Source organism: Calonectris borealis, chromosome 3, assembly GCF_964195595.1.
Source record: "Calonectris borealis chromosome 3, bCalBor7.hap1.2, whole genome shotgun sequence".
Lineage (NCBI taxonomy): Eukaryota > Metazoa > Chordata > Aves > Procellariiformes > Procellariidae > Calonectris > Calonectris borealis.
In genome coordinates, this window is record NC_134314.1 from 34683140 (window position 1) to 34710418 (window position 27279).

Sequence of the window (27279 nt, forward strand, 5' to 3'; positions counted from 1 at the left end):
TCCACTTCAGAGAGAGTGACATTTTCCTGGAGATACATATGTAGCATGTACAGCAGTTCAATTTTGGGTGAAGGTGGTTTTTCTTGGAATTTGGTGATGGTCAAGAATCCAAGATGGTCACATTGCTACACAGGAGGTAGTTTCAGTGCTAAAAAAATTCTAATCATTTTTTCCAAAAGTATGAGTGGGTTCTTTTTAGATGTTATTTATTGTCAAGATTCAAAGCTTTCCAAAGTCTACAGAATGTAGAGTCTCTTTGATTGTTGTAATGTGAAGGACGTGGATATCTAAACAGGTAAGCTCAGGAATTAAAAACTGGAGCTAGAAAGGCAGCTACAGCATTTTCACTGTTCCTTGGTAGTTCAGTATTGCTGCATGTGGTACAATCCTTATTTAAATGAGCCCACATATGTTTCATACATTATCCTATGAGCTTAATAGATAGGTGTTTATAGTATCATGCCATTCAAGAAATTTTGCAAATAATATATAGTTTAGAACGTCTTTCAAACTTAAATAGGGGACTTAAAACCTCAAAATTACTTTGTAGCTCTCACTGATTTTCATAGGATTGGTCTGTTGTTGATACCAGTGCAGGTTGAATTTATTTTAGAGTCAGATTTTGTGCATTGCTAGATTCACATTCTGGATTCTAGCCTCTTCTGAGGGTAAGTTGCAGGCTGAAAATGAGAGAGCTGTAGCTACTTTCTTTAGTTTATTCCCTACCTCCTTTAAGTAACATATGACGGATTTGCAAATTTTAGACAATCGAAGGAGAGCATGTATTTTATAGGCTGTCAATAAAATAAGAAAACCACATTCCTTATAATGGAAACATCTACCAAGAACTGCCTTTAAATTAGTCAAAACTTCTTTTATCACAAGAAATACAAGTGAGTTTTTTAATTACTTTATGAGTAAAAAAACAACTATTCCATTATGTGCATATGTTCGTTTACTAATACCATGATCACCTCTGCAAAGATTGGAAATCCAGATGTTAGGTGTACTTCCAGCATATAGCACATTTAGAATCCTGTAAGATCTGTTATGAATTACAGTACAAGGTGCACAGTCTTCACAAGGATGTTTCTTGAATGACATGTGAGGAAGAGACCCAGGGGAGCTGATGGACCTGCTAGCCTATGGGATAGGAGGTGGTCTTAATCTTTGTAGACTAAGTATTCTTCCTTTGAATATCATTCACAGTGGGAGCCAGGTGGGACTTAGTAGTGAGTTGAGTAATAAACTGAGTAATAGCTAAGGGAACTTTTGTTTGTTTGATGGAAGACCACATTGGGCAGTTAATTCTTGGTAGCTTGGTATGGTGCATTGACCCAAGCCAGCAATTAAGCACCGACCATCCACTCACTCACTCCACCCTCCACAGTGAGATGGGGGAGAGAACTGGAAGAGCAAAAGTGAGTAAATCTCTTGGGCCGAGATAAAAACAGTTTAATAAGTGAAGAGAAAAAATGAAAAAAACCCAACCAACAAACAAACTCGCCACCAAGTGATACAAAAGCAATCACTCACCATGTCCCACTAGCAGACCAATGCCCAGCCAATGACCAATGCCATTCCCAGTACTCTGAGCAACAGCTACCTTGGAAAGACTACACCCTATATTATTGCTGAGGATGATGCTAGATGGTACGGAACATCCCTTTGGTCATTTGGGGTCAGCTGTCCTGGCTGTTTCCTCTCCCAACGTCCAGCCTACTTGCTGGGGGGCGGGCAGCATGAGAAACAGAGAAGGCCTTGGCGCTATGCAGGCACTGCTCAGCAGTTGCTAAAACATTGGTGTGTTATCAACACTGTTTTAGTCACAAGTCCAAAACTCAGCACCATACAGGCTGCTGTGAAGAAAATTACCTCCATCCCAGCCAGACCCAGTACACTTGGGATTACAGAGTCAGACCAGATAATAAATATATTAATGGAGTTGAAGTATAACATTTTGATTCCATTCGTATGTCTGTCTTTTTTCTCCTGCATGGCTTGATTGTTTATGTACATCATTGTTGTACAACCTTCACATGATTTACATATGAAAACGCGTTGTAGTAAAAGCTTTAGCTCTAAAATTGCACTCTTTATCTAAGCAATCTGCTTAATGAGTTCTCTTCTTTCAGTTACTTCTTATACTGATTGATCTCACATCTGAATCAGCAGCTCTTGAAGAGATGAGAGTGATCGCTCTTTCAGGTGTGACTTGTGACACCAAAGAGAGTAACATGTTGGCACAACTGATATTGATGGTAGTTCTACCACTAATTTCAGATGCTTGTGGTAAATCTCCATATTCTGAATTCTAGGGCCTCCGTAGAATTTAGAGGTCTTGGGATTACAGTGCTTCAGTATGTAAATTACTGTGTAGTCCTACCTCTCAAGAGCTCCAGGAAGAGCACTCTGTAAATACTGATGTCCTAAAAGAAAGTAGAACCATATTTTTCTGAGAGACAGATTAAGTTCTTGAAGTATTGTTTACGTCAAATTTTCGTTACCTGTGGTAACCAGCTGTGTTCCAAGAAAGTAATGAGATCGTATGGTGGTGTTACCTATGGTTGTTACAGCTTCTGCTAATGTGCTTTTGCTCCTGTGTTAGATTTTTTTTCTGCTTCTTGTGATTAACACGTAAAGAGTATACCAGGCTACTTATCAGGCAGAAAAAATTTTCCATCATAGCATTGAGCTAGATACAACGTATGTTCAGATGTGCATGGTAAACAAACTGAAAGGAACACAGTAGAGCAGACTTACGTTTCACACAGTTGCTTGCTTAGAAATACATTACCAGCTAATTGGTGAGCTAAATACATTTTACTCCATGCACAAAACTAAATTTCTCCATTAGAGGATTATAATGATATCTAATGATGCAAAACAGAACATAAACATGGGGTTAAGGATTTAAACATAACAAAAATCAAGCATTACTGAGTTGAGGTTGAATATTTCCCAACCTTAACTGCAGTAGTTTTCACGTATAGTCACTGAAATAACATCTCATTACATAATAGAATATTCTTTCTCAGGTATCGTAAGTAATACAGAGTAACATTCTTTCATATAAATTATTTAGTTTAACATACAGTTGACAGGGTGAAGCACCTGAAAGTCACACAATGAAAGGGTTATTTTTTAGAGTAACTGTAATATGTGCACCATACACATACAGGGCTAAATTTTTAAAGGGGTCTCAATTTTCCCTCTGATTTTATATCCTCAGTCTATTTCATGCATGTATGATAGAATTAAGATATCTGAGTTTTTGACTTCAGTCACTAATTGATATATCTTAATCCTTTCATATCTGTCCATAAAATAAGAGGCCATCTTTAAAAATTTCACCTAAAGTGCTCAATTTTGCCTTCAGATACCTCCATACAACTTCCATTGAAGTAATTGGAGCTGTGCCTGCATATCTGATGGTGGAACTGGACTCATTGCAATTAAGGTACACATTTACCGACATAACGAGTCATCTGGCATAATCGCTGGGCCCAGTGTGACATTCTGCACGTGCAGAATTTCCTAGATCAGACCCTCTGCGTGTGGGAGATTGAAGATTACGATAACTTTATTTCTTGCCTTAAATTTGTAGCTATAGCAGAACTTTAATCATACTTGCTGTATTTAATTTTCCTATTTTAAATAAGGAATGTGGAAGGAGGACATGAAAACAACATCTTTTTCACAGTGATGTCTTTGTATAGTTATTCATATGCAACCAGCACACAGACGTTCCATGATTTCCACAAACACGTTATGGATAGTACAAGCATGCACAATCGTGATTTGTGCAATAGCACAAGTTTAAAATATCCAACCCGGAGTGTACTGCTTTCTTTTTGTATCTTTGTGCTTGCAAAGCACAGACGAAAAGTAGATGTGTAGAGAATCCCACAGTTAACTAGCAGCGTAAAACCCAGATATGATAACATTGGTACCTCTTAATTCACAATACAGATCTGTAAACAATATGATAGACTACTTATTTTCCCCTAATTTAAAATTCTCTGTGTTTTGTGATTGATTTCATGCAGCTTTTAAATTGATGTCTCTCTCCTGTCACTCGTCTGGGGAGGGGCTGTTTACAAAAATCTTGACTTTTAAAACAAATCGTTTTGGAGAGAGTCATATAAAGTCATGGTTGACCCAAAAGCAGAAGATTTTGCGGAGTTTTTCCCAAATAAAATGCCAGTCTTGAATTTGTGACCACACAAAAAATTCCAACTAAAAGAAGTTGTTCTGGGATGTTATAACCTGTTAAAACACAATGAACATAGTGAGTACTCCTGTGATTTAGAATAATGACTGGTGAATATTTGGGTCTAGTTCTAGAACTGTTAAAAAGTGCCAGTTTTCAAGATATTGGTTTTATTGGTATTTCTTTGCATTTACAGTGCTACCAAGTTTAAGAATGGTAGAATATATAGTTCCCTCTGAAAATTACCCACTACCACAAAGGTTAACTTATTTTAAGGAAGCCTTAGCCCAGAGGCTTTCACACCACTCTTTCCGTTAGTGCAAGGTCATCTTCCTGTGGCAGTCACAGCCAATATTAATAGCCATAACTTGTTCAAATTGAAGAAGATGCTTTTTATAGCACCACAACTTCTTGAAAGTTTAAGATTAGATTTCTTTATTTAAATAAACATTGTCATAGGGAAATTGAAAATACAAGAACAAATAATTTCTTTGAAATAGAATTGAACACTAGAGAGCAAAGTAGTGCTTTTAAAGGACTTTTTGTAAAAAAAAAAAAATTAGTAGAAAATTACTGTATTTTTTACTGTGACTGGTTGAATGGAGAAATCATTCCTCTCAAATAATCTTTAGCTATGGTAAGCAGTTATGTTTTAAGATAGTAGTAGGAGTTAATTACTTTAAAAATAAATTTTAATACCTGTTTAATGCATTAATTCTTGAAATGCCACTGTAATATTTTCTACATTTAAGCAAATACATGGTTAGAAGATCATGGTTTTATGTCCCCTGCATCCAGAATACTTAACAGGTTTATAATTCAGCCTATCACCTACATTCTTTCACTCTTTTCATATCTGTTGCACCAGCTTGGTTATGTATAGGAAATTGGGATGTCTGCCCATTTTCAGGTAAAGACTCTCACAATAGAAGTGGTTGATTTCTTGACATTAGTGTTCCTTTGTTCTGTGTTTACACCCTGCTTGTTCTACATGTTTGTACATTTCTTTGTTTTGTTGAAATGCAAATAAGTTAAAATTGTTGCTAAACCGTTTGGTTTTCCAAAAGGTTTCCACTATTTTTAATTGATTTTCATTGTGTGTTTTTGCAGCAAGCTTAGTAGTGGAGGAGCGAACGAGACAGATGAAAATGAAAGTGCACCGTTATAATCAGACATCAGGGTCTGGTTCTAGCCAAGAACATGAGCGTGAGCAATATACCAAGGTAAAGTCAGTAGTATTGAAATGATACTTTGGCTTGAAAATTGAAGGCATAAACCTGTTTATTTAAAATATTATCTAATCCTCAAGAACACTGTACTAGAAAGCCTGACAGAAATGTCTTCGAGTAATAGCTTTTTAACATCGTTTTTACCCCCATCTGATGTGCATTAGACTTAGTCTTTGATGTCACCTAAAATGAACCTGTAAAAAGCAGAACACTTCAAAACTAATTCAGGGAAGAAAGATCCTTCAACAGCTGTTAAACAAAGCCATGTCACCTCTAGCTTAGGAAGTCCCTGGCCTGCAATTCCCTGGAGGCTGGAAAAGTGGTGCGTGGAAGGATCATTGTATGTTGGCCCTACTCTCTTGTTCTTCTCTAGGCCCTTGCTGTTGTCTGACATGTAGAGAGCTAGGCAGAATTAAATCCAGTCCGATGCAGCTGTTTTCATATTTGTATAATTTTTTTGCATCCTAATAATGTCACAGATATATAAAGTATTTCCTTTCTTGAAATACATACTGATTACTTTGATCTCTTTTTCTAATAAAAGTGTAAAGATTTCCTCTGATGATTACATGTACGTGAAGTTACATTAATGAAGTTTTATAAGGGACCTTTTTCTTTTTCTTGATAATGCTAAAATGATATCCCGCAACCTTGTAAGTTTAAAACTGTATAGGCTTCTAAGCAAACTGCTGAAAACGTCTCACAACATCTGCACTGCCACTTACAAATCAAGCTGTGAGGGGCTGGAGCTGAACTTTCTGCTAAAGATGTTTTGCCTTGTGACATCTAACGGAGGGGAAACATTTGCAGAAGTCAGGAGGGAAAAATTTTAGTTAGATTCTGTGTTTCCTTTTAGAGATACAGCACTCTGTTGGTGTAGGCAAAGTAAAGGGCAGGGACAAAACCAGCGGTAAACTCAGTTTTGTGGGAAGCATTCCTGCAACGCTCTTCTCCCGGGGCCATTGAGAGTTACGTGCTTTCAACGAGTGACCACAGGATGGCAGTATGAATGTAGAAGTCCTCTGTAAAAAATTCAAACATACGCATAGCAACTGTGTGCGCGTTAAAAATAAGGTCTCAGAATAACAGTAGTTGGAAGCAAATCACAGCTTTTATTAATTTAGACTTTCGTGCTTCAAGAGCCACATTTCAGAGACTTTCTTCACATCAGTAAGAACTAGACACTTGTATTTTTATTTCTATGTTTTAAAAGAGATGAACTTTCCATTTGTGAACGAGTGCCGTACAGAAAACAACAAACACTGTCAAGCTCTCAACAGCTGTGGACATCAGAACGCTCCTAGTTTTTTGACGTTGCACAGGCACCGGACTTTCTGTCCCTGCCCCTCCAGGGTCACTTCCCTGTGTTTCACAGAATTGATGCATGTTCCTGGAGGCACAGGTTAAAATAACAGATAAGTGAGGTACTCAGCAGAAAAAAAATTAGAAATTTTCTTAGGAATGGGTAAATAGGCAATTGGGCATCTAACTTGTAGTATCTAATAGATTTGAAAGATTTGTTTAAGATCTTGTTACAGTTAAATATGGAGACAACTTTAATAAGGATGTTTCTTTTTTGAGACCACCCCACTGTGAACACAAACTTAGATGAAATAGTTCTCAAAGGGAAGAGAACTAAGACAAACAAGGCTTTAGGTCCTCAATTGCCAAATTGTGGGATATCAGTGCTATTTAAAAAAAAAAAAAAATCGGGATGGAAATTTCCAATGAGAGCATCTGTCAGAAGCCAGAATTTGTATAGTAATTAGAACAGCTCATTTGATACTGGGTTTGCCATTACCTTTACAACAAGTCAACTCAGGACACGGGCGTGAGATGCAGTGTGTCTCTGTGGTACTTCCCAACCTGTTAATGTGTTAAAAAAATAGTAAAAATGCGTTTGACAAAGTTTGCAGGAGAGAAAGGTAATGTGCGATCTGGCCAGGATGACCAAACATAAACCTTTGTTCCTAGTCAAAGGCCATTTTTCTGATTTGGATTAACTGTGCTTACAGATGGATTCAAATGTTCCTATTTTTTCATTATGAAACATATTTTTTTATCCTGACTCTCTTTAATATTTATCATAAGCATTATTTTTGCTCCTCAATATATTTTTCTTATTGTGCTAATGTAAATCCCATGAATGGTGAAATAGTTGTTGGAAAACATCAATCTGCAATGTTACCAATTTCCCTTATCCTCTAGTAATTAGAGTTTTCTAGTATCATCTTTAGTTTTCAAATACATGTAGAAATGAAATCAAAATTGAAATCACAGCTTGATGAGTGCTGGATAGAAAGAACTCTGTTGAAATATTGTTTATTCAGAATTTTTTAAAAAGGTTTGACCACAACTTTAAGGAAGCAAATTCTCTGTCCATTGTTACTAGAAAAATATTTTTGAGGTACCTGGTGTTCTGGAAGACATTGACTCCTTTCCACGCTAAAACAGTAGTAAGGAGAATTAATGACTTGTACTGGACTTTAAATCAAAAAATCTTTGACTTTTTCTGTATTTTCTGCAGGATATTGATGTAGTCCTAGGTAGGATGGTCCAACCTATAATAAATTTTTAAGTGCTGAGAACAAATTATATTGGCACATTCTAACACTCTGTACTATATTCAGTGATGTAGCTGTTTGCTTCATATCACTATGGTGACAGTCATCACTTTAAAAATGTTACTAAAGCAAACCTTGTGCTACTGTCTTTCTTTAACCTCAGAAGATGCTGAAAGAGTCAAGAAAATGATGAAGATTTAGACAGTTCTAATGAAAATGTAGTAAGTCATATCAGGTGGTGCAGTAAAGCTGATGACTGAGACTTGTAAGGACTTCAGACTATACCTAATTTCTGCTGCCAAAATCTGTGAAAGGTCTTTAAAAGCTGCAGGAGCAAGACTTACTTTAAATAAAAAAGAAAAAATATTCAGTGGTCTAATAGACATTTTGGAATAGTGAGAAAGAAATATTAAATAGCTATTAAAGAAATGGCAGTTGCAAGCAGAGTTTGTCCCTCTTTAACAGAAATGCTTCTTTCTTTCCCAAGTAGCAGTGTTTGCACACTGCTTCAGAAAATAAGTATTTATACTTTTTAGAGAAATTATGCTGTGCTGCACATTGAGAAAATATTCCCTTCTGCTTTTCAGAGCAATCAGCTTACATGGATTTGATTCTTCCACTATTTTAGCATTTGCAAATATGCTTGTTTTATTACACATAAAATTCTCTAAACCTTTCAAAAATTTTCTTTCAGTATGGCCTGGATCTCCTTTGCAACAGTTAATTATGTGTATGCAAAATTAATTCCTTAAATTTAAATATGTTTTATCTTATATTGAGACAAGCCTTTTTTTCAGAGGTATCATAACATGGCCTTTGCAATTTCCAATCCATTTCTGCTGTATTTCTTCCATTTTTGTAATTTCTCCCATTTTTGTAATTTCTCCCACTCAGTTTCTCAATCTTCTAGTCTCAGTAAGCAAGCACTAGTTTTTCAAGCATGCATCATGCAAGTTATTCTGTAAACATTTTTAAACATCTGTGTTTTAAATATCCATTAATGGATTTTGAATAGGTAACTGTCAGCTCTACAACATTTGTATAGGTCTTGATGGCTGTACCACTCTAATTGTTTTGAGACCCTCACAGAGCTCACATCCTTATTTCCTTCAGTTCCAATGGAAAGACTCCATAATTTATGTGAAACAGTTAAATTCTAAAAAGCTAAATAATAAAAAAAAAACCCAACAAACCCTCTGTGAATTTGGCAAAAGTGTTCGAAGAAGAGCTTTAAACATCTGTCTTCCTTCTTTCTTGTATATTGCTAAGGCTGTAATGACTAGTATGCACATATTTGTGCTGTTTCAGTGTTTGAGAGAATCAAAACACTTTGGCAGCATAATTCTGGATTTGCATAGATATAAATGACAGTATATCTTAATTAGGCTCTTAATTCAAAATACACTAAGTTTTTTATTCCAGATGCCACACACAGAACACAAACACCATGCTGCAGCTGCTCCGGCTTTCCAGAGAATGTGCAACACATTTTTTTGGAAGGTCTGTTTATTCAAGAGAGTTACTGATCAGAGCACTGTAGTACGTACTTAAAAGGACATGACTCTATATTTAGATGCACTACCAACTCAGTTAACACTGTATGTGATTGGAAAGCATTTAGCATAAAAGTGTAATCATGGCATTAGTTCAGTGGCACTCTGTGGATTTAACTTGGTAGTTAATGTCTAAAAGGAAGGAGACTCAGGATGATAGGGGACTGATTATGTTAAGTTTTATGTGATGCTGGGCAAGGCACTTAGGGCTATGTATAGAAAATGCTCTTGGACATTGATGTGATGAGTGTCTTCTTTTGATCCCCCTTCATCCACCTTCAAGAAAAAAATATTTATTATATATCATATTGATATGACAGTCACTCCAGTACTGGTAGGATTTCATAAAATTCGGTGAAGTCCATTCATTCGACTTGTGGGCTTCCCTGTAGTTTTCCCATGGCTTGACTTGCTCATTTTTACTGTTGCCTGTTAGGAAGTTGAGTGATGTTCACAATAGTTGAGTTGGATGCAATTATGGGAAGAGTTACATAGAATTGCTGCTGCTTACTGGGCTCTGGACCATCATGTGAGCTGCTCCTAAGACATAGACCTAGATGCTGGTGGGAGTCAGAGGTGGGTCCTGGATGCATGAAGGTGCTGACTGCCGGGCCATGAACCCCAGCAGCATTTGGATGAACCATGTGTGAGCAGTCATAAAACTCAAGGTATTTTGTGCATGATTCAGTGTTTCCTGACAAAATTCCTTATTAGAGTAAGATGCCTCAAAAGATAGCTGTGATTTCAAGACTTGCATAAGCCCCTGGATGAATCTAGCCCTCAATGTTTCTGCTCTGGATTTCTCTTTCCTCATTTTAATTTCTCATTTAATCCCCATTTAATTTTCTCATTTATTTTCCTCGTTTTAAGCACTTAATGAGGCACATATTTTCAGAAGTTAGTCACCTGAGGTTTTTTTTGTAGTGAATGGAGGGGACACTTCTTCGATTTTCAAAGCTCTGAACGATTGTATTCTCCAGGCTTTTGGGAGATAAATCTAGAAATATAAATACTTATTAATATGGAAGATAATATAATTACAATGGACTATTAAATTACTTCTAAAATGTGCCTTATAATCAGTAAAATTGCTAACATTGTTAGTTATTGAGGAACTGTAGAAGTATTCATGAAGAATACTCTTCTGGTTTACGTCTATGCTCCTTCCATTGACGTTAACACATCTGCAGTTCATCATACCCCTTTTTTCTCCTTTTGCTGGCATAGAAGAAGCAGCAACTCCACAGGTGGTAAAGTGAATGGAAGAACTACATTTCAGCTGTTTATATTTCAGATAGTTATATTGAAAAAATTCTATCTTTGTAATGCAGAAGCAGACAGTGCAGATAGTTTGGGCATTTGAAGCTAGCTGCTATTAATGTTTGAGAAACCAGACCTGCTGTTTAGTAATGGCTATCAGAGTTGCTGCAAACTTCAGCAACTCTCCTAATGTGATAAACAGTGCACCTCAGAATAGAAATGTTACGTCAGCTTTAACTCTGTAAGACGTAGAGTTGAAAAAGAAGTGATTGCACTGAAAATTCACTTTATTTTGAAGCTTCAAAATTATTTTTATATAATATTTAAATATAACATGACAGGGAAATTTATTACAAATATATGCAGAGTTACGAAGAACAACAGTTTTCTGGATGAGCAGGACTGTATCATATTACCTTTGAGCCCAGTTGGAAACCTGCAGGCATTACTTTAATGCGGATACCAAATAAGGGGAACTTAGCCCAGGACATTTTTCTTCTGAATGATAAGTTCAGGTATATTGCAACAGTAAAATGTTCTTCTTCTAATGATCACTGATTTGTGGAAGAGTACTATTTACTTCTGTCTATATTTGAGGGGAAAAATGTTAACTTCAAAATTGCTTTCATTTTGTTCATCTGTTAGCTAAGATGACTGTTTGATTATAAGATTTTACTGAAAAGGGGCAGGTGGGGAATAAGCAGGAAAAGTTGTATGCCTCCTGTAGAGGACAGTGAATTCAGGTGAAGCAGCAGCTATAGGAAGGAAGAGCTAAATCCGGAAGAAGAAGGAGTAAAATGTAAATGCTGCAGTACTCGGCATTAACTTTCAGTGTCACCACTTTTTGTGCTATTTTCTGTTTCTGTGAAGGGAAGGGTTTTCAGTTTCTTGGGAATCACAGCCCTGGCATACAGTATAAAGGGGTAGTAAAAGCAATCATGCCATGAAAATCTCATTTAGGAACGGAAACTGCATGTTTTATGCAGTAGCTCTGTGATTAGAATACCAAGGCAAGTGGAAGTGATGAATTCAGTTTTTTCTTTATCTCCCATCTCACCATACAATTCTCTGTTTACCAACATATGAAAGACTGGCTGTTAAGCCAGTCTGATATTTACAAAGCAGTTTCATTTGGTACAGACTGCTGGACTATAGGGAGCAAGACAGAGTGAGGATATCTGCATAGCCCCCACTTATGGGGGATGATACCTGGGCTGAAGACCCTGCGGCAGTAAATGGTTTCATATTGATACCAAACAACCATTTGATGACGCTGAGTCCCTAAACAGTGACTGATACACAAGCTGGGACTTCTGACTTCTCTCCCAGTATCCTAACCAGTAAGCTGGACAACCATGCTTGATGCTTTCTCTCTCTCTCCTCTCCATCTTTACCAGCCCATGTAGGTAGCCCATGAAAGGTGGAGCAAATTCAGTACGAGTGAAATAGAGGGTCTTCCACTGCCCCACATGGCATGTATAGTCCGCTGTGTTCAACTTTGTTATTCTGCAGTTGAATAATTAATTGAGTGTGAAACAAACAGCCAGATTCAGGTGTGGCTTGGGACAAAGGCCAGCAGCCTATAGTTCCCTTAACACTTAAGAAAAGCTTCCAGCAAGAGGAAGGAATTCACTGCATCTGGCCTTGATGGTTCCCTTGATGGGGGAGCTCAGATGGCGTCAGCCTTCTCCAGCAGCACGTCATGCTTGGTCAGGGACCACATGGATCTTCCTCTACCATTCCAGATTCACTGTATGCACTCTCAAACCAAGGGCCACAAAGAGAATGTGGATTTTTTGGTGAGGAAGAAAAGTAAATAGACATCATATTAACAGAGGGGGGAAGTCAGATCATCTTCAGCAAATACAAGTAAAACATGGAGATATTTCTTGAAACACTCTGTTACCATGCATAAAAAACCATGTATTTGAGAGAGACTGCATGGTTATATTTTAAACAAAGTATTTTTAAAATCTCACCTGCAGAGGAATCATTTCTAGATATAGTTTAAATATATGGACAAAATCCCTATTTCACTGAAATCAATAGAAATTTTATTATTTAATAGGATCATGATTTCTTTTGCAGATTGCAATTCGATTTGGCTCAGTGGAAAACCAGAACATTCCATGTGTTCAGATGCTTTTCGTATTTTTAGATGCCTCATTTTAGGAAAGCTTAAAGGATTCATTAAGAATTCTGTGGGAATTTTGCATAAATATCAAGGCTGGCTCAGAAGTGGGACAGTTTGACTTAAACTGGAAAAAATTAACCATTCAGTTTTCCAGACTCTGAACATTTATGTTTAGCGTAAGTAAAAAGGTTTCATGGCTTTTATTCTTGCTTTGAATTTTTTTTAGACTTTAGAAGAAAAATGTGTCATCTAAAGAAATGTAAATCTTGCATTATTATGAAACAGAGCTGGTAAGAATTAGTGTGCTTTGTATTTGTGTTTCAGAGAGATTTATTGTGCAGTCTCAAAGAGGGCAAGCAGAAAAACTATTAAAAAGACTCTACGAGCCAAAAGGTGGTCTGAATAAACATATGAGCATAGTCTCACCTTAACTTCATTGGTCATTTAAATTCAGATAAGTCACACTTGGAAAGAGAATCTCCAAATAAATCCTTGCTGTAGTTGAAAATATTTTTAAATATTGGAGTTCTTGAGTCCTCTGTGATACCTGCTTTATTAAATCAGAGTTCTGCTGCATCTGCTTCCATGTCAATGCCTCTTAGGCATGTTATTTGAGCTCAAAGTCATCATGCTCCAATCTATTCTGAAATCATCTGCAGAGTTTCATTTAGTATTTGAAGCTGAAAATTTACCTTTAGTAAACCAGAGCTTTCTCTCCCACAGATGTTTTCATTCAGTCAGCCAGTGCAAGCCTCTCACAGGGTATTGCTAAGAGTTTCCTCCTCAGGTCAAACCCCCAGGTTTTTATTCATAAATTGGTTTGTGTTTTTAATCTTGGCGTACGCCGTCCAAGAACCGTGAGTAACCCTGAAGCACACCCTGAGACACTAGATTTGTATAACCTCCATTTCTCCTACAGATTCTATATTTACAGTCAGTGCTTAGTATCCTCTTTATTCCCTCCTCTTCTCTAGTCCCGTTAACTTCCTCATCTTATCTTACATGTTTTACAAAGAGGTTTCCAAGTGTGCTGTGTAGACCTCAAACAGTTACTGAAAGGCACCGGAGCAATAGAAGATAAACCTGGCTTGAAGACAGGAGGTCTGATACATTCATCTGTACAAGCCCAAGCTTATGTTTGCCACGCTTTTAAAGTTAAGTCATGACATTTGCCAACTGACTCAGCCTGCAACCCAGTGCCTAGTTGAGCTGGGGATATTCACAGACTGTCACAGCTTTGTGTGTAATTCATAAATAAACTTTTATGACTTGCAATTTTGTAGAGCACAGATCTGGAATATGAACTCCCTAGAGTGTCTTGTCAAAAACTGCCTAGCGTTCCCACGTTAATAGTTTTCCCATAATACGCCCTGGGAAGTATACCGCTGGTATAGTCGCTTTCCAGCCAAGGGTACTTTGCTCTCTAATGATAGTGGGTTTTAGTTTTGTGAACCTGACAATGATTTGATCCTCATATCTGTGTGACTGAAGATTTAGGTAAGTGTGACATTGCTAGGATTGAAGCTTCCTTTTCATAGAATCATAGAATGATTTAGGTTGGAAAAGACCTTTAAGATTATCGAGTCCAGCTGTAAATCTAACACTACCAAGACCACCACTAAACCATGTCCCTAAGCACCACACCAACACATCTTTGAAATACCTCCAGGGATGGTGACTCAACCACTGCCCTAGGCAGCCTGTTCCAATGCTTGAAAACCCTTTCGGTGAAGAAATTTTTCCTAATACCCAATCTAAACCTCCCCCCGTGCAACTTGAGGCCATTTCCTCTCATCCTATCACTTCTTACTTGGGAGAAGAGACCAACACCCACCTCGCTACAACCTCCTTTCGGGTAGTTGTAGAGAGTGATGAGGTCTCCCCTCAGCCTCCTTTTCTCCAGGCTAAACAAGCCCTGTTCCCTTTATATATGTCTGACTGATGATGTGAGTAATACAAGCGTTATGTAATAGGCGGTGTGGTGTCACAGTTGCTTTTAATCAAAGCTGCTGCTGTTAGCAAAAGGGTAATAATTTCTGCCCACATCCACATACTCCTCCTGCTGGATCTTCTGCTAGTTCTCACGCGTGTGCATATGTAAAAGCAACTAGATTAGGGCACTGATCTGCTTGAAAACAATACTATTTTTGCTGAGTTCGCTTTCTGCCTGACTAGTCCTCTAGTATCACGATACAAAGAGATACTTTGTGGTAGAAAATGTACTTTTTTTCCTTTTCTGGTAAAACTTAGGTATTGAAATCAATCCCCAATGTCAGCTTCACGTAGCATTACATTTCATTCAGACTCATACGCAGTTCTCCTGTTCCAAACTAACTCTGTACAAGTATTTCATAGCATATTTTTTAACGTCTGAAAAATTGAAAAAAGGTCTGTAGCCAAATAGATGGTATGCATGTGCTTGAGAAGATGTCTGTCCATTGCATAAATATTTCATTATTATAGTTCTAGTGTACTAAAGAACCAGCAACCTATTTCGAATCAGCAGCCTATTTCAATTCCAATGTTATAATTTTTTTCAAGTGTCTTATTTAGGCCATAAATACCATGTTTGATTTCTTCACTAGACATAAAGACATTATTTAATATAGGTGTTTCTCTGAATTTCATACAATTTTGTTAGATCTAAAAGCAGAGAGAATTGTCATATTTAGGTCATTTGTTGTCTCAATATATGCGTTATGTTTTGATGAGACTCCTCACCCTTTCTTTTCTTGATCTCTAGTATAATATACAAACAGATCAGTACAGAAGTTGTGATAACGTCTCTGCCAAATCATCAGATAGTGATGTCAGTGATGTGTCAGCCATTTCCCGAACCAGCAGTGCCTCACGCCTCAGCAGCACAAGTTTTATGTCAGAGCAATCTGAACGCCCTCGGGGCAGAATCAGGTGAGTTCTCAGTGCAGCTTCAATTGTATCACACCCCCTCTTTCATTTAGTGCCAAAATACAACCAGAAATCATTGAATTTATATTACCACAACATACAAATTTATGAAAAATGTCTATGCACATATAAACTGTCTTCCTTTGCTAGCCTAATATGACAATATTTTTGCAATTGTGCATCTAAAACAGAAAGCAAACTTCCCATGAGGAGATGACAGATTAATGTACATGTGGCAAGTGGAACTTGAACACACACTATCATCTCATTGCTGGCTATGCATCAGTATAATCTATATGCCAATAAGGTATTACAGCAGAAATACTACTAGATTTTTCATCTAAAGAATTTTTTTGTCATAAAAGCTCTGTTTTTCTTTCTTTCAAGTTATGTATTTATTTCCCTACCTACCTGCCTTTATTTTGCTGTTTTCATGCATATGATGTATTACTAGCTTTGAAACAAGTATTTGTATAGTACTTTTGATATCTCTGGTTCAAAAGTAGTTTAATTCATTTGCATTATCAATAATCGAATATCTCTTTCATCCTTGGTAATAAGCTATTCTTGGTTTAGTGCTTTTCTAGATACACAGATTGATTCCTGGCTTCATTTAACTTGATGACAAAACTCCCACCAGCTATAATGGCTGTAGGATTGGCGTGGTAGTCTATGATTACATCTAACAACGTCTGAACTCTCAGAAATTTGACTTTAAGTGTTACAAGACACGAGAAGAATTAGGAACTATAAAAAAAATTATCCCTATGGAGGAAATCAGTCTGATAAAAGTCTGGATGGCAGAAGTTATTCAAGTGTTTAAAGTTATTTCAATTAATGTGTTTTAATGCTGCATTTCATTATGTCCTAGCTTTTCAGTGCTTGTCTCTTACAGAGGATTTTAGTCATACCAAAATACCTGTATTTTCTAGAGATTGAATTTTCTCAACTAGGCCCTGTCACAGTATCTTTGACAGGTGGAACAAAATAGGATTTTTTTCCTATAAAAATCTCTGTGTTGAACAGATTTTATCAGAAATGTTCCTTGGGTTCAGAATGTCTGATCACAGATATCAGAATCGGGAGAACCACTAACCTCATGTGAGGCTGGAAAGGCGGAAACCTAGGGTCAAATCCTTGCTCTCGTTCAACCTCTTCCATTCTAATGAGTAGCAGAGCACCTTGGGTACAGGATTAGCTGATGTAGTGTACAAAACCAAGTGTCTGCAATGGGAGCTCCAGTTCAGCTTCACTTTAGACCCCTAAAGTGAGATGTAAGTAGAATTCAAGTGCCTTCCCTTTCTGATACTGTCCACAGAATCCATACCTCCGAGTTCAGACTCGGAGATGTTGATGTTGAATCTAATTTCTCGATCACGTATTGAAGATGAAAATGCAATATTCAGCGTTACTCCATAGTTCCTCAATGATTGTTGTATTTCTTCCAAGCCACTTATCTGCTGACTCCTCCCACTACCCAACAAAACCTTTTTAGTAATAACTTAAACCAAAGAAAGCAACTTGGATGAAGGTAGATTCGCAGTTTCAAAGACAGGATAAAACCCAGACAGATTACAGGTACACTTGCTAAGGGATGTGGAGGAGGAGCTCACTTTCAGCCCTTTGAAACTAGATATGAATTACTATTTGAGCCAAAATAAATGCAGTGATAGTTTGAGAGGTTTTAGCTCTCTTTATACTTGCTTGCTTTAATTTTCTCTAAATTCAGGTAGTACTTTCATAGTGAACAAAATGTATAGTAATAATATACAGTGCAGCTCATTCAGTAGAAGTATGAGGAACAAAATAATAGATTCGTAAATTACTCATAATTTCCAATATTTTTCTTCTAAGCTGGCAGTGGTTTTGCTCCCCTGAAAGACCTGTTAAAGTAAGTGGGAGATGCCTAATTTACTATCTTTGCAATTAGCCTATTTCAACCATTAAGTGCAGTGGAGTGAAATTTAAAATAGTTTTTATGTGATGTTGGAAAATATTGTATCCAGCAGATTAACATCCACTGTTCAAAATTTTCTTTTAGTTGTCCACACTTATTTTTGGATGATTGCCTATCATCACTTTTAAAAGGTCAAAGTCTTTAGAGACCTGCAAAAATGTTGTATCATGGGAATTAGGTATCAAGAAAGGTCAGAATGAAAGGAAGTTGGGTGTTGGAGAAAAGAAAAGGAGAAGGCATTTTGCTGATGATCTGAGCCGAAGTCAGCTTCCTACCCTCCTGTGTCTGTACTGGTAGTCTCTGTCACATAGTCTTTAGTCATTTCTTTGTGCAGCTTACTTATTAGATGGAAATGAAGAGTTAATTTGGGGAAAGGGTTGATTGTATTATAAACATTTTTTTCAGAGTGAGAGTCATGCTGTTTAACTTCAGCCTTAAAAACTACCTATCTATAGTGGAATTCACATAAAAATTAGTTTTTTGCTAAATTATTTGTCTAACTTCCCTAAGTCATCGTTAAAAAGAAGGAAACACCTGTTATCTCGGATGGTTCACCTCATCTTCAGTTAGATGTCAAAGACAGGTGAATTGTCCTTTTCTAGCATTAATTGTTGAAGGAACCCTACATGACTTGTTTAGATTGGTTGTTTTAATTTTAGACATCTAAAATTAAGTGAAACGGATTCTTTCTCTTAATTACTAATGTTTCTTTAAGTTCAAGGAATTAGAAAATTGAAGTTCAAGTTTGATTAGTAATTTGAAGTTCAGGTTTTACTTTTGCCTCCAAGGAGCCTGATGTTAACTTATATCAAGCAGGAAGGGATGGGATGGGATGGTCGAGCAGAAGAGGCAAGGAAAAAAGCATTTTTTAACTTCCTGTCTTCTGTCTTACTGAAACCACATATCCACCATCATCTTCATTTGGAAGTGTGTCAGCCCACTGGTGATGGCAAGTGTGTGAGTGTAATGTTAAGTTTAAAGACAGAAAGTTCATTGAACTGCCTTTTTTATGCACCTACTTTTATTCTCCGGATACCTTCTGGAGATTAGAGCTATGAAGAACCTAGTAAGCATATAGAAACTCAAAGGAGGTGGCCCAGTTTTAGCCATTCACTAAACTAAGTTATTCAACTAGTATCTTTAGGTGCTTTTTGTATCCAGAAGAAAAATACACAAATTCAGAATACAGAAGCAAGATTCATAGTCTGCATCACCTGGAAAGGGTGTCTCTGTCTCTTATTCTATTGAGTAGAGGAAAACAAATCCTAGGGCTATTTACCAGCAAGCTGAGTTAATTAAATTAAATGGAGAAATGTGACTGGAGAGTACTCCAGGGTTCAAATTAGTAACCTGAAGTGAAACTGTGCTCCTTTAACATTTCCACATGAGCTAAAAAACACTGGTTAGTTATTCATATTAAGAGTTGTGGTGTCAAATTTCTGAATATGAAGTATGCCACCTTAAGACAGCAGTAGTTTTAGTTAATGTTGTTAGTCAATATCACCCTATCATCCTTCATATTAATGCATCTGTGAAAAGGGATATAAATTAAGCTCCTAGACATATGAAAATACAAGATACTGCCTTCTTTAGGGCTGTCATTAAGAAAGCAAACTTTTGTTGTAAATTTGTAGAAAATATCATTACTTTTAAATGTCAGAAGGACAGAGGTTTCAGGTCATAGTGAGTGTAGTTTATATCCACCAACTTCACCACCAGTTCTACCAGCACAAATAGCTTCCTGACCTTTTCTCCCAAATCCTAATAGAGCAAGGATCCTTAAAAAAGCTAGCTAATGTCTTTTTCCCATCAAATCCAGGCAGAATCAATCAATCAATCTCTCTTCTCTGTCAATTTTGAAGGTTTGAGATTCTATCATTTCAGGCAATGCATTCTATATTATCCTATGTTTATAAATAGTTACTTCTTTATTCAAGCAGTAAAGATTTTAAAACCTGGAAGAACATCTCTGTCTTGTGGGTCTAAAGTGTATGGGTATTAGCTATAAATGTGTAACAATTCGTGTTTTTTTCAGCAATTTTTAACTTTAATGAGTAACTCCTTCGGTTACATTATATTCGAATTACATTGTGCTTTTCATAATGTACTTTTATAGAATAAAACACTATCCGAGTAGCAAGGATAAAACCAGTTGATGCAGAACAACACAGAAATACCGTGAATCTTATTTGAATAGCTAGATAACACTTTAGCTGTTATTTGGGTCAAAACTCCCAAATTTAAAGTTTGGTAGTAATAGGAAACTTGAGCATGCTGAAGAAGTTAGTAACATAGGGAGAATGAAAGCAAATCTTCCCTTTCCTTTAATCAATGACAAAACTGTTTCTAAAGCTTTTAAGGCAGAAGACTAACTTCATTCCTACAGTATATTTGTAATTGAATTACCTGTCAGAAAGCTGTGAGATAGCATGCATGGAAAATAGCATTAGTTAATCTTCAATCTGGAGATTTTGTTGATTAATGCTTCCAATAGGCTGCAAGAGGGAATTATGATTGATGCAAGTTCTAAATATAAATATATATAATAGCTTCTTCATTTCTAATTTGTTTAGCATTTTAAGGTGGATGTTATAACAAATAGCTATGCGTGAATAAACTAGCCTGCATATGAAATTATTCCAAACATCTTTCACGTTACTGGGAAGTCTGGTTGACTGCCACGCTCTCTAGTGGAAGTGCAGGCAAATATCAGGAATTTTTTTTCTGGGAACAAAATGGTCCCTGAATTTCGGGAACAAAGTGTTCCAGGACTTTTGGCTTGAATCAGAATCAGACTTGTGAATTTGACTTGCCCCATAGCATTTGGAGTTGGTGTGTATTTCATGACTGAAGTCAGATTACCAGTCATTCTTTATGGAGGTTTGCTTTCATTAGTCATGGTCTTTATGCATTCATAATACAGTCAAGCAATACTTTGTGCCTGTGTATGCTACAGATGTTACTGTATATGACTTAGGAACATTTCTCACATCCTAAATGAAGCAGAATGAAGTTCTTCATGGTTTAATGCAAATGATTGATGAATAAGAATCTATGTTAAATACATGGTGATTAACCAGCACCATATGGCCTTGATCAGACCAAGAAGGACGTTTGCTCACTTCATTAAAAATTATGCCTACTGATGGCATTGCATCATTTTTCATTAGAGGCCTGTTTATGCAAAGATATCAAAGATACCTGAACTTCTTGGTGAAGTCAAGGAGTGAACTGTCATGCGTGATGGAGTTGAGCTGGAGGTTTCTGTTCTGGAGGATTTAGCAGGTTGGCTACCATAAGAAGTTTCACTTAAATCTGATTGAATAAAATCTGCCAAGTATATGAGAGACTAGATAACAACTATTAAGGTGAATTTCTCTCCATGTATCTGGATTTTAAACAAATTGTCCCTGCATTAGGAATATCACAGTTATTCCTCATTTTAAATTTGAAAATCACATCTCTAGTAAGAACTATATTTAGTATCATCACATCTTTAGTACGAATTATATTTAGTATCTTAATAAATGTGTGTTATACAGTAATATAATTATGTATGTGCCATATTTTCATCTGTTTACATGCATTGCTTAATTGAATGCTTAAGTTTAATTAAAATATTTTAAATAGGCCTATCAAAGAAAGGAGATAATATAATAGGTTGTAACAGTGGACTTAAACCAGTCCCAATTTCTTTCACATATTATACCATGCCACTGAATTACTTGTATCTCAAACTTATATATGCTTCTTGGGATTCAGGTATGTTCTCAGTACTGAAGGAAAAGAACTTCTTTGGTTCTCTCTGACAAACCTGTTCATTCCCAATTTCCAGAACAGCACATACAATTTGCATGTAGCTGTTATTCTTTCAGTACACTAGAACTTTAGCGCTAGAACACTTGAGCTTTGAATGGGGCAGCAAAATGACAACACATGATCAAGTGAGGAAGTGGTTGATGAGTTGGCAAGCAAAGGGCGCGGGGTGATGTAGATAGGCAGGACCTCATAATCAATAAAACAGGGCAGGAAGGAGCCCACCCCGAGTGTATGCACATGAATAAGGAGGTGCTTGAGAGGAGAGCATTTGGGGAAGGTCTTATACGTTTTCTGGGAGATCAATACAACTGGGTGGCTCTCTGAATGGCCTGTGCACTAGTGCATGGGGAACAGATGAGGAATTAGAGGTATGTTGTGCAGCTGCAAGCTATGATCTCATCAGGATCACAGAGGTATGGTGGGATAGCTCACGTGTCTGGAGTACTGCGATCCATGAAAGCGTGGCAAGGAAGAGGTGTTGCCCTTTATGTGAGAGAGCAGGGAGCTCTGCCTAGAGATGAGTGATGAACCAGCTGAGAGGAGAGTTTATGGGTCAGGATTAGAGGGCCAACCAATGTCATGTCGTTGTGGGTGTCTGCTATGGACTTCCTGATCAGGAAGAAGTAGTAGATGAAACCTTCTTTCAACAACTGGAAGAAGATTCACTTTCACAGGGTCTGGTTTGTATGGGGAGCTTGAGCCATCCTAGTATCTGCTGGATGAGCCGGCACAAGCAATCCAGGAGGTTTCTGGAGTGCATTGATGACCAGAGGGAAAGTCTGGAGCAAGGACTCAGCAGAGGATGATCAGATCAGGGAACTTTTAAACAACCTGGAAATATACAAGTCGTTGGCACCTGACAAGATGCACCCATGAGTACTAAATGAGCTGGTGCTGACCAATGTCATTGCAAGGTCACTCAATAATCTTTGGAATGTCATGGCAACAAGGCGATGTTCTTGAAGACTGGAAGAAAGAAATTGTCACTATTATCTTCAAGAAGAGCAAGGGGAATCTGGGGAACTATAGGCCTGTTAGCCTCAGCTCAAACCCTGGGAAGGTGATGGAAGAAATAATCCTGGAAACGATTTACAAACATACAGAACAAGAGGGTGGTTGTGAATAGTCAGCATGAATTTACAAAGGGGAAATCATGCCTGACCAGCCTGACAGCCTTCTTTCATTAGTTGACTGACTTGGTGAATGAGGAGAACAGCAGACGTTCTTTGTCTTGTCTTTAGTAAGGCTTTCAACACTCTCTTCCAAAACATCCTCGTAGACAAACTGAGGAAGTACAGCCTAGGTAAGCGAACAGTGAAGCAGATTGAAAACCCCTGAACGCCAGGCTCAGAGGGTTGTGATCTGTGACACAAAGTCCAGCTGGACGCAAGTCATTAGTGTTATACGCCTCGGGTCAATATTATGGCAGTACTTTTTAACGTCTTCATTAGTGACTGGGATGATGGGACAGAGTGCGCCCTCAGCAGGTTTGCAGGCAACAAAAAACTGATATGAATGGTTGATAGGCTAGGCAAGTGTGACACTATTCAGAGGGACCTCGACAGGATGGAGAAATGGGCCAATAGGAACATCATGAAGTTCAACAAGGGAAATGCAAAATCCTGCATCTGGGGAGGAATAACCCCATGTACCATTACACGCCAGGGCTCACAACAGAAAAGCAGCTTTGCAGGAAAGACCCTAGGATCCTGGTGGACACTAAGTTGAACGTGAGCCAGCAATGCCCCCTTGCAGCAAAGAAGGCCAACACCATCCTGGGCTGCATTAGGAAAAGTGTTGCCAGCAGGCTGAGGAACGTGATCCTTCCCCTCTACAACTCTAGTGAGACACATCTGGAGTGTTGAGTCCATTTCTGGGCTCCCCAGTACAAGAGACGTGGAGTTACTGGAGCAAGTCCAGCAAAGGACCATGAAGATGATGAAGGGATTGGAGCATCTGTCATACAAGAAGAGGCCGAGAGCGCTGGGACTGTTCAGCCTGGAGAAGAGAAGGCTCAGGGTGATCTTATCAATGTGCATAAATGCCTGATGAGACAGAGTAAAGAAGACAGAGCCATATTTTTCTCAGTGAAAGGATGAGAGGCAATGGGCACAAACTGAAATAAGGGAAATCCCACTTAACCATAAGAAAAACCTTTTTTCTGCACAATTTATTGAACACTAGGACAGGTGGCTCAGGGATGTGCAGTGCAGTCTCAATACTTGGGGATATCCAAAACCCAACTGGATATGGCCCTGAGCAACCTGCTTTCATTGACCCTGCAGTGAGCAGCAGGGTTGGACTAAACAGTCTCCAAAGGTGTCCTCCAACCTCAGCTATTATGTGATTTTGTGAATAATGTATTGGGTAGGGGAGTATGCTGTATCTGGAAATGACTTCTAATTCAAGTCAGATTAGGGTTGAAGCTAAATGAAAGTAAAATACTTATTGTTATAGAATGCAAAGTAGATTACAGTTAAGAAGTGTGAAACAACATAGGTGACAGGAATGAAAAATTTTTTCATCTGTAACTCCCAAATTCTTTCTCCCATTTTCATATGACCTGTTGTAGATGCTGACCCTTTACCTCACTCATATGCATACTTTACAACTAAAGTTGTGTTCATGCAATCCTCTGTAATCATAGCACACTAGAGTTTATTGTCCATCCTTTCACACTAGATTTTATTGTCCATCCTTTCCTCAGGGTTTTCTTACAGTTTCTTTCAGGTTCGGATCTTATTCCACACATGTACACACATGCATGCACAACACTATTGATTCTTAATCAATTTAGGAGGCTGCTCCTCAACCCTGCGATTTTTGGTTTACTTCTCTGAGTGTGCATGCACACACTTTAATATGCATGTACTTCAGAAATGCAAATGACCCATTGGTAGATTAGGTTATCTCCTGCCTTCCACTCTGCTGCTATCAAATCATTATCACACTTAGAGAAGGAATATCGGTTTTCCTATCTGTTGAGGCAACATGTAAATATTACTAGGAAGCTTCTCCCTGTGCTAAAATCATCCTTTTTATATCAAGCTCTAAAATAGGCCATGCTACTTGGTGTCATGTGAGTAGGATTAAAACATACAACTTACTTCTGGCTTGTTGTGACAACCTGGTAAGATAGTAATCAACCACTTTGAGCTGATAAATGAGCTTGTGGTGACCAATCCTCAGGCTTATCTTTAACAGATACCTAAACAGACTGGACATAAGCAGATCTTCAGGAATGTTGTTTGATTAAACTTCAGCTTTATTAGGTGACACATATGGAAGCATTTGATCATAATTCAGTCCTATTTTGTAGTAGGTGCTGTCTGTAAGCCATCCCTACATCTGTTCTATATATAAGAACATGGGACTGGAAGGGACCTCTCTGGAGTCACTGAATGTAGCCTCTGCTATCACAAAGAACTGAATCACATTAATGTATTTTCAGGATCCCTCTTCAACTTAATTGGTTGTTTTTGCTCTCACCCACTTATTTTAGAATGTTTTCCAAATCTAATTTCTTTGATGCTCTGAAAATTTCTTTGAGTTACAGGGTAGATTTATTCAGAGGGAGTTTAAACACATTGTTCACATTTGTCCTTGTGCCAGTGTACCCTGGGGTATCATAGCAAGCAATCGTAGCTCAATGGTTTAACTAGCTGTTGTTTTACTCAGTTACATATTACACCCTTTCTATTTTGTTGGTCATTCTAGCAGCCCTTCTCTGCCAGTTTCCAGTTTGAATGAAATCTTGAATTCATGTGACCAGTAGTGTAGATGAGGTCTCTTCCACAGTGTCATTAATTCTGCCCTAACCAACACATGGAAGAGTCCATTTGCTTTTTTCATAACCACAGTACTTGGTTGTGCTGGTTGAATAGCAGTTGGCCAAAATGGTCAAAAACTGTAACCATGTCAGGAGCTGTGCCCTTGGAGGCATAGTTACAGCTGCATGGTTTCCTCAGTTCCCTGCATCTCCTTCAGAGTCCTTTCTCCTTGGATATTGAGCATGCATGAAGAGCTAGCTGATACCAGTGTGGACCACGGCACAGTGTTCTCTTCAGCACCTTGCTTCTGGCCTTTCCTCTGCAGGCTCTCCTTGCCACTTCAACCAGGAGGAAATCTAAGAAACTTAGGTCTTTCTTCTGTCCCCTTGCAGTTTTGATTAGCCATACTTGCTGAGAGGGAAGATCCAATGAATCCAAATTAGCTTTCAGATATAACTGTAGTTTCCAAATATCCTTAATTTTTTGTACTGAAAAGGAACTGTCTGCTAATTAATGAATCTGCTCTTCATTTCTTTCTTTTAAAAGGAATGAACTTATTAAAGTTGTGTTTGACCATGACTGAAGATTCGCACTAAAAGTCTGAATGTCACTGTGAAACTGAAGATGACACAGCTAGAGTATCGTGCAACGTTAACTTTTCGGATCCACAGTTTTTGCCCAACTCCAACAATTCTTCCAGTTTGTCAGCAGGGATTAGAAGTACCCACTGCTATGTCTATGCCAGTCTCTGAGAAAATAACCTAATGTTCCTTCTGCTGATGGTACTCTCATGCAAGGAGCTAAGGAGCTAGAAATGAGGCCATTTAAATATTTTATTTTCAAAGCATTTGGGGACTTTCCTAGTTACTGTGACAGTTCTGGAAACTCACACTTCTGGAGGGGGAGTCTGCTGGCTTTATGTAAATGTAGGAGACTCCCTAGCACAGGATAGGGTCACTGTCCTTATGCTGTTGTACTTTTTTGTCCTGTTAGTTACTGTGGAGCTAGCTTCTTCAAGCTCTTAAGGTGATGAGCTTGCAAACTCTAAGCCAGGCAAAGGCTCCCAGTGATTCAAATAAGACCTCTCCCTTCCCCACTTCTAGACTTGCCCAGAGACATTCTGCTTGGAGTTCATTGGGAAATGGTGAGTGCTGACTGACTGCTCTTCTGTGCTTCTAGCTCCCTCTTATTTAGTAATATTTGTACACATAGATCCCTCTTTCTTTTCAGAGTTTCATTTCATGCTGCTTATTATGCTATTCTCTTACATAAAACGCTCAATGTCTTTAGTATGGAGCCAGATGAAGTAACTGGAGGTTTGCCATCTCATTGAGGACAAACAGCAGCGTTGATCTGCAGAAGATCTCTCAAGGAGGAGATGTAGCCAGAGAGCACTCTCTGGATTGGAAATAATAGATTTTCTCCCATTGGTTTTCCATCCTCCCACATAGTACATTGGAGCTAGTTTAATACAGTTTATGGTGACGAGGGAGAATGGAGTAGAGAGAGTCCAAAGGGTTTTCTGACCTCTTCTCAGCCTTCCCAATAGTGCTGCCTGTTACCGTCATAAATGTATGTATGTGATGTGACCTGTGCAATAAAGTTGTTCAGTCCTTCCCCCACCCTTTGTTTAGACTAGGGCTGCATCCATCCTTGTCAGCTCACTAATTCACTTGAAACGCAGCAGTACTACACCACGGAGCCAGATGAGCGAAGTTTAACTTCACGTCATGACAATCAAGGAAAACATAATACACCAAGGCTTTTCATGCATTTCAGTTGATGAGACTGAGGTCTGTGTTAAAATAAAGAAACCCAGTCATTTCATGTTAGTTACAAAATTAATTAAAATCTGTATATTGAATTTGTGCTA

General features: G+C 37.9%; 1 protein-coding gene across 2 annotated transcripts in view; it reads left to right on the forward strand.

Annotated features, from left to right (window-relative positions):
- RIMS1 (regulating synaptic membrane exocytosis 1) overlaps positions 1-27279 on the forward strand; it is a 348914-nt gene that overhangs the window by 258517 nt on the left and 63118 nt on the right. For both annotated transcript variants that reach the window (XM_075145318.1, XM_075145319.1), the window contains 2 exons: positions 5324-5436; positions 15697-15863. In XM_075145318.1, coding sequence (XP_075001419.1) covers positions 5324-5436; positions 15697-15863 — 280 coding nt within the window. The remainder of the gene's footprint in view (positions 1-5323; positions 5437-15696; positions 15864-27279) is intronic.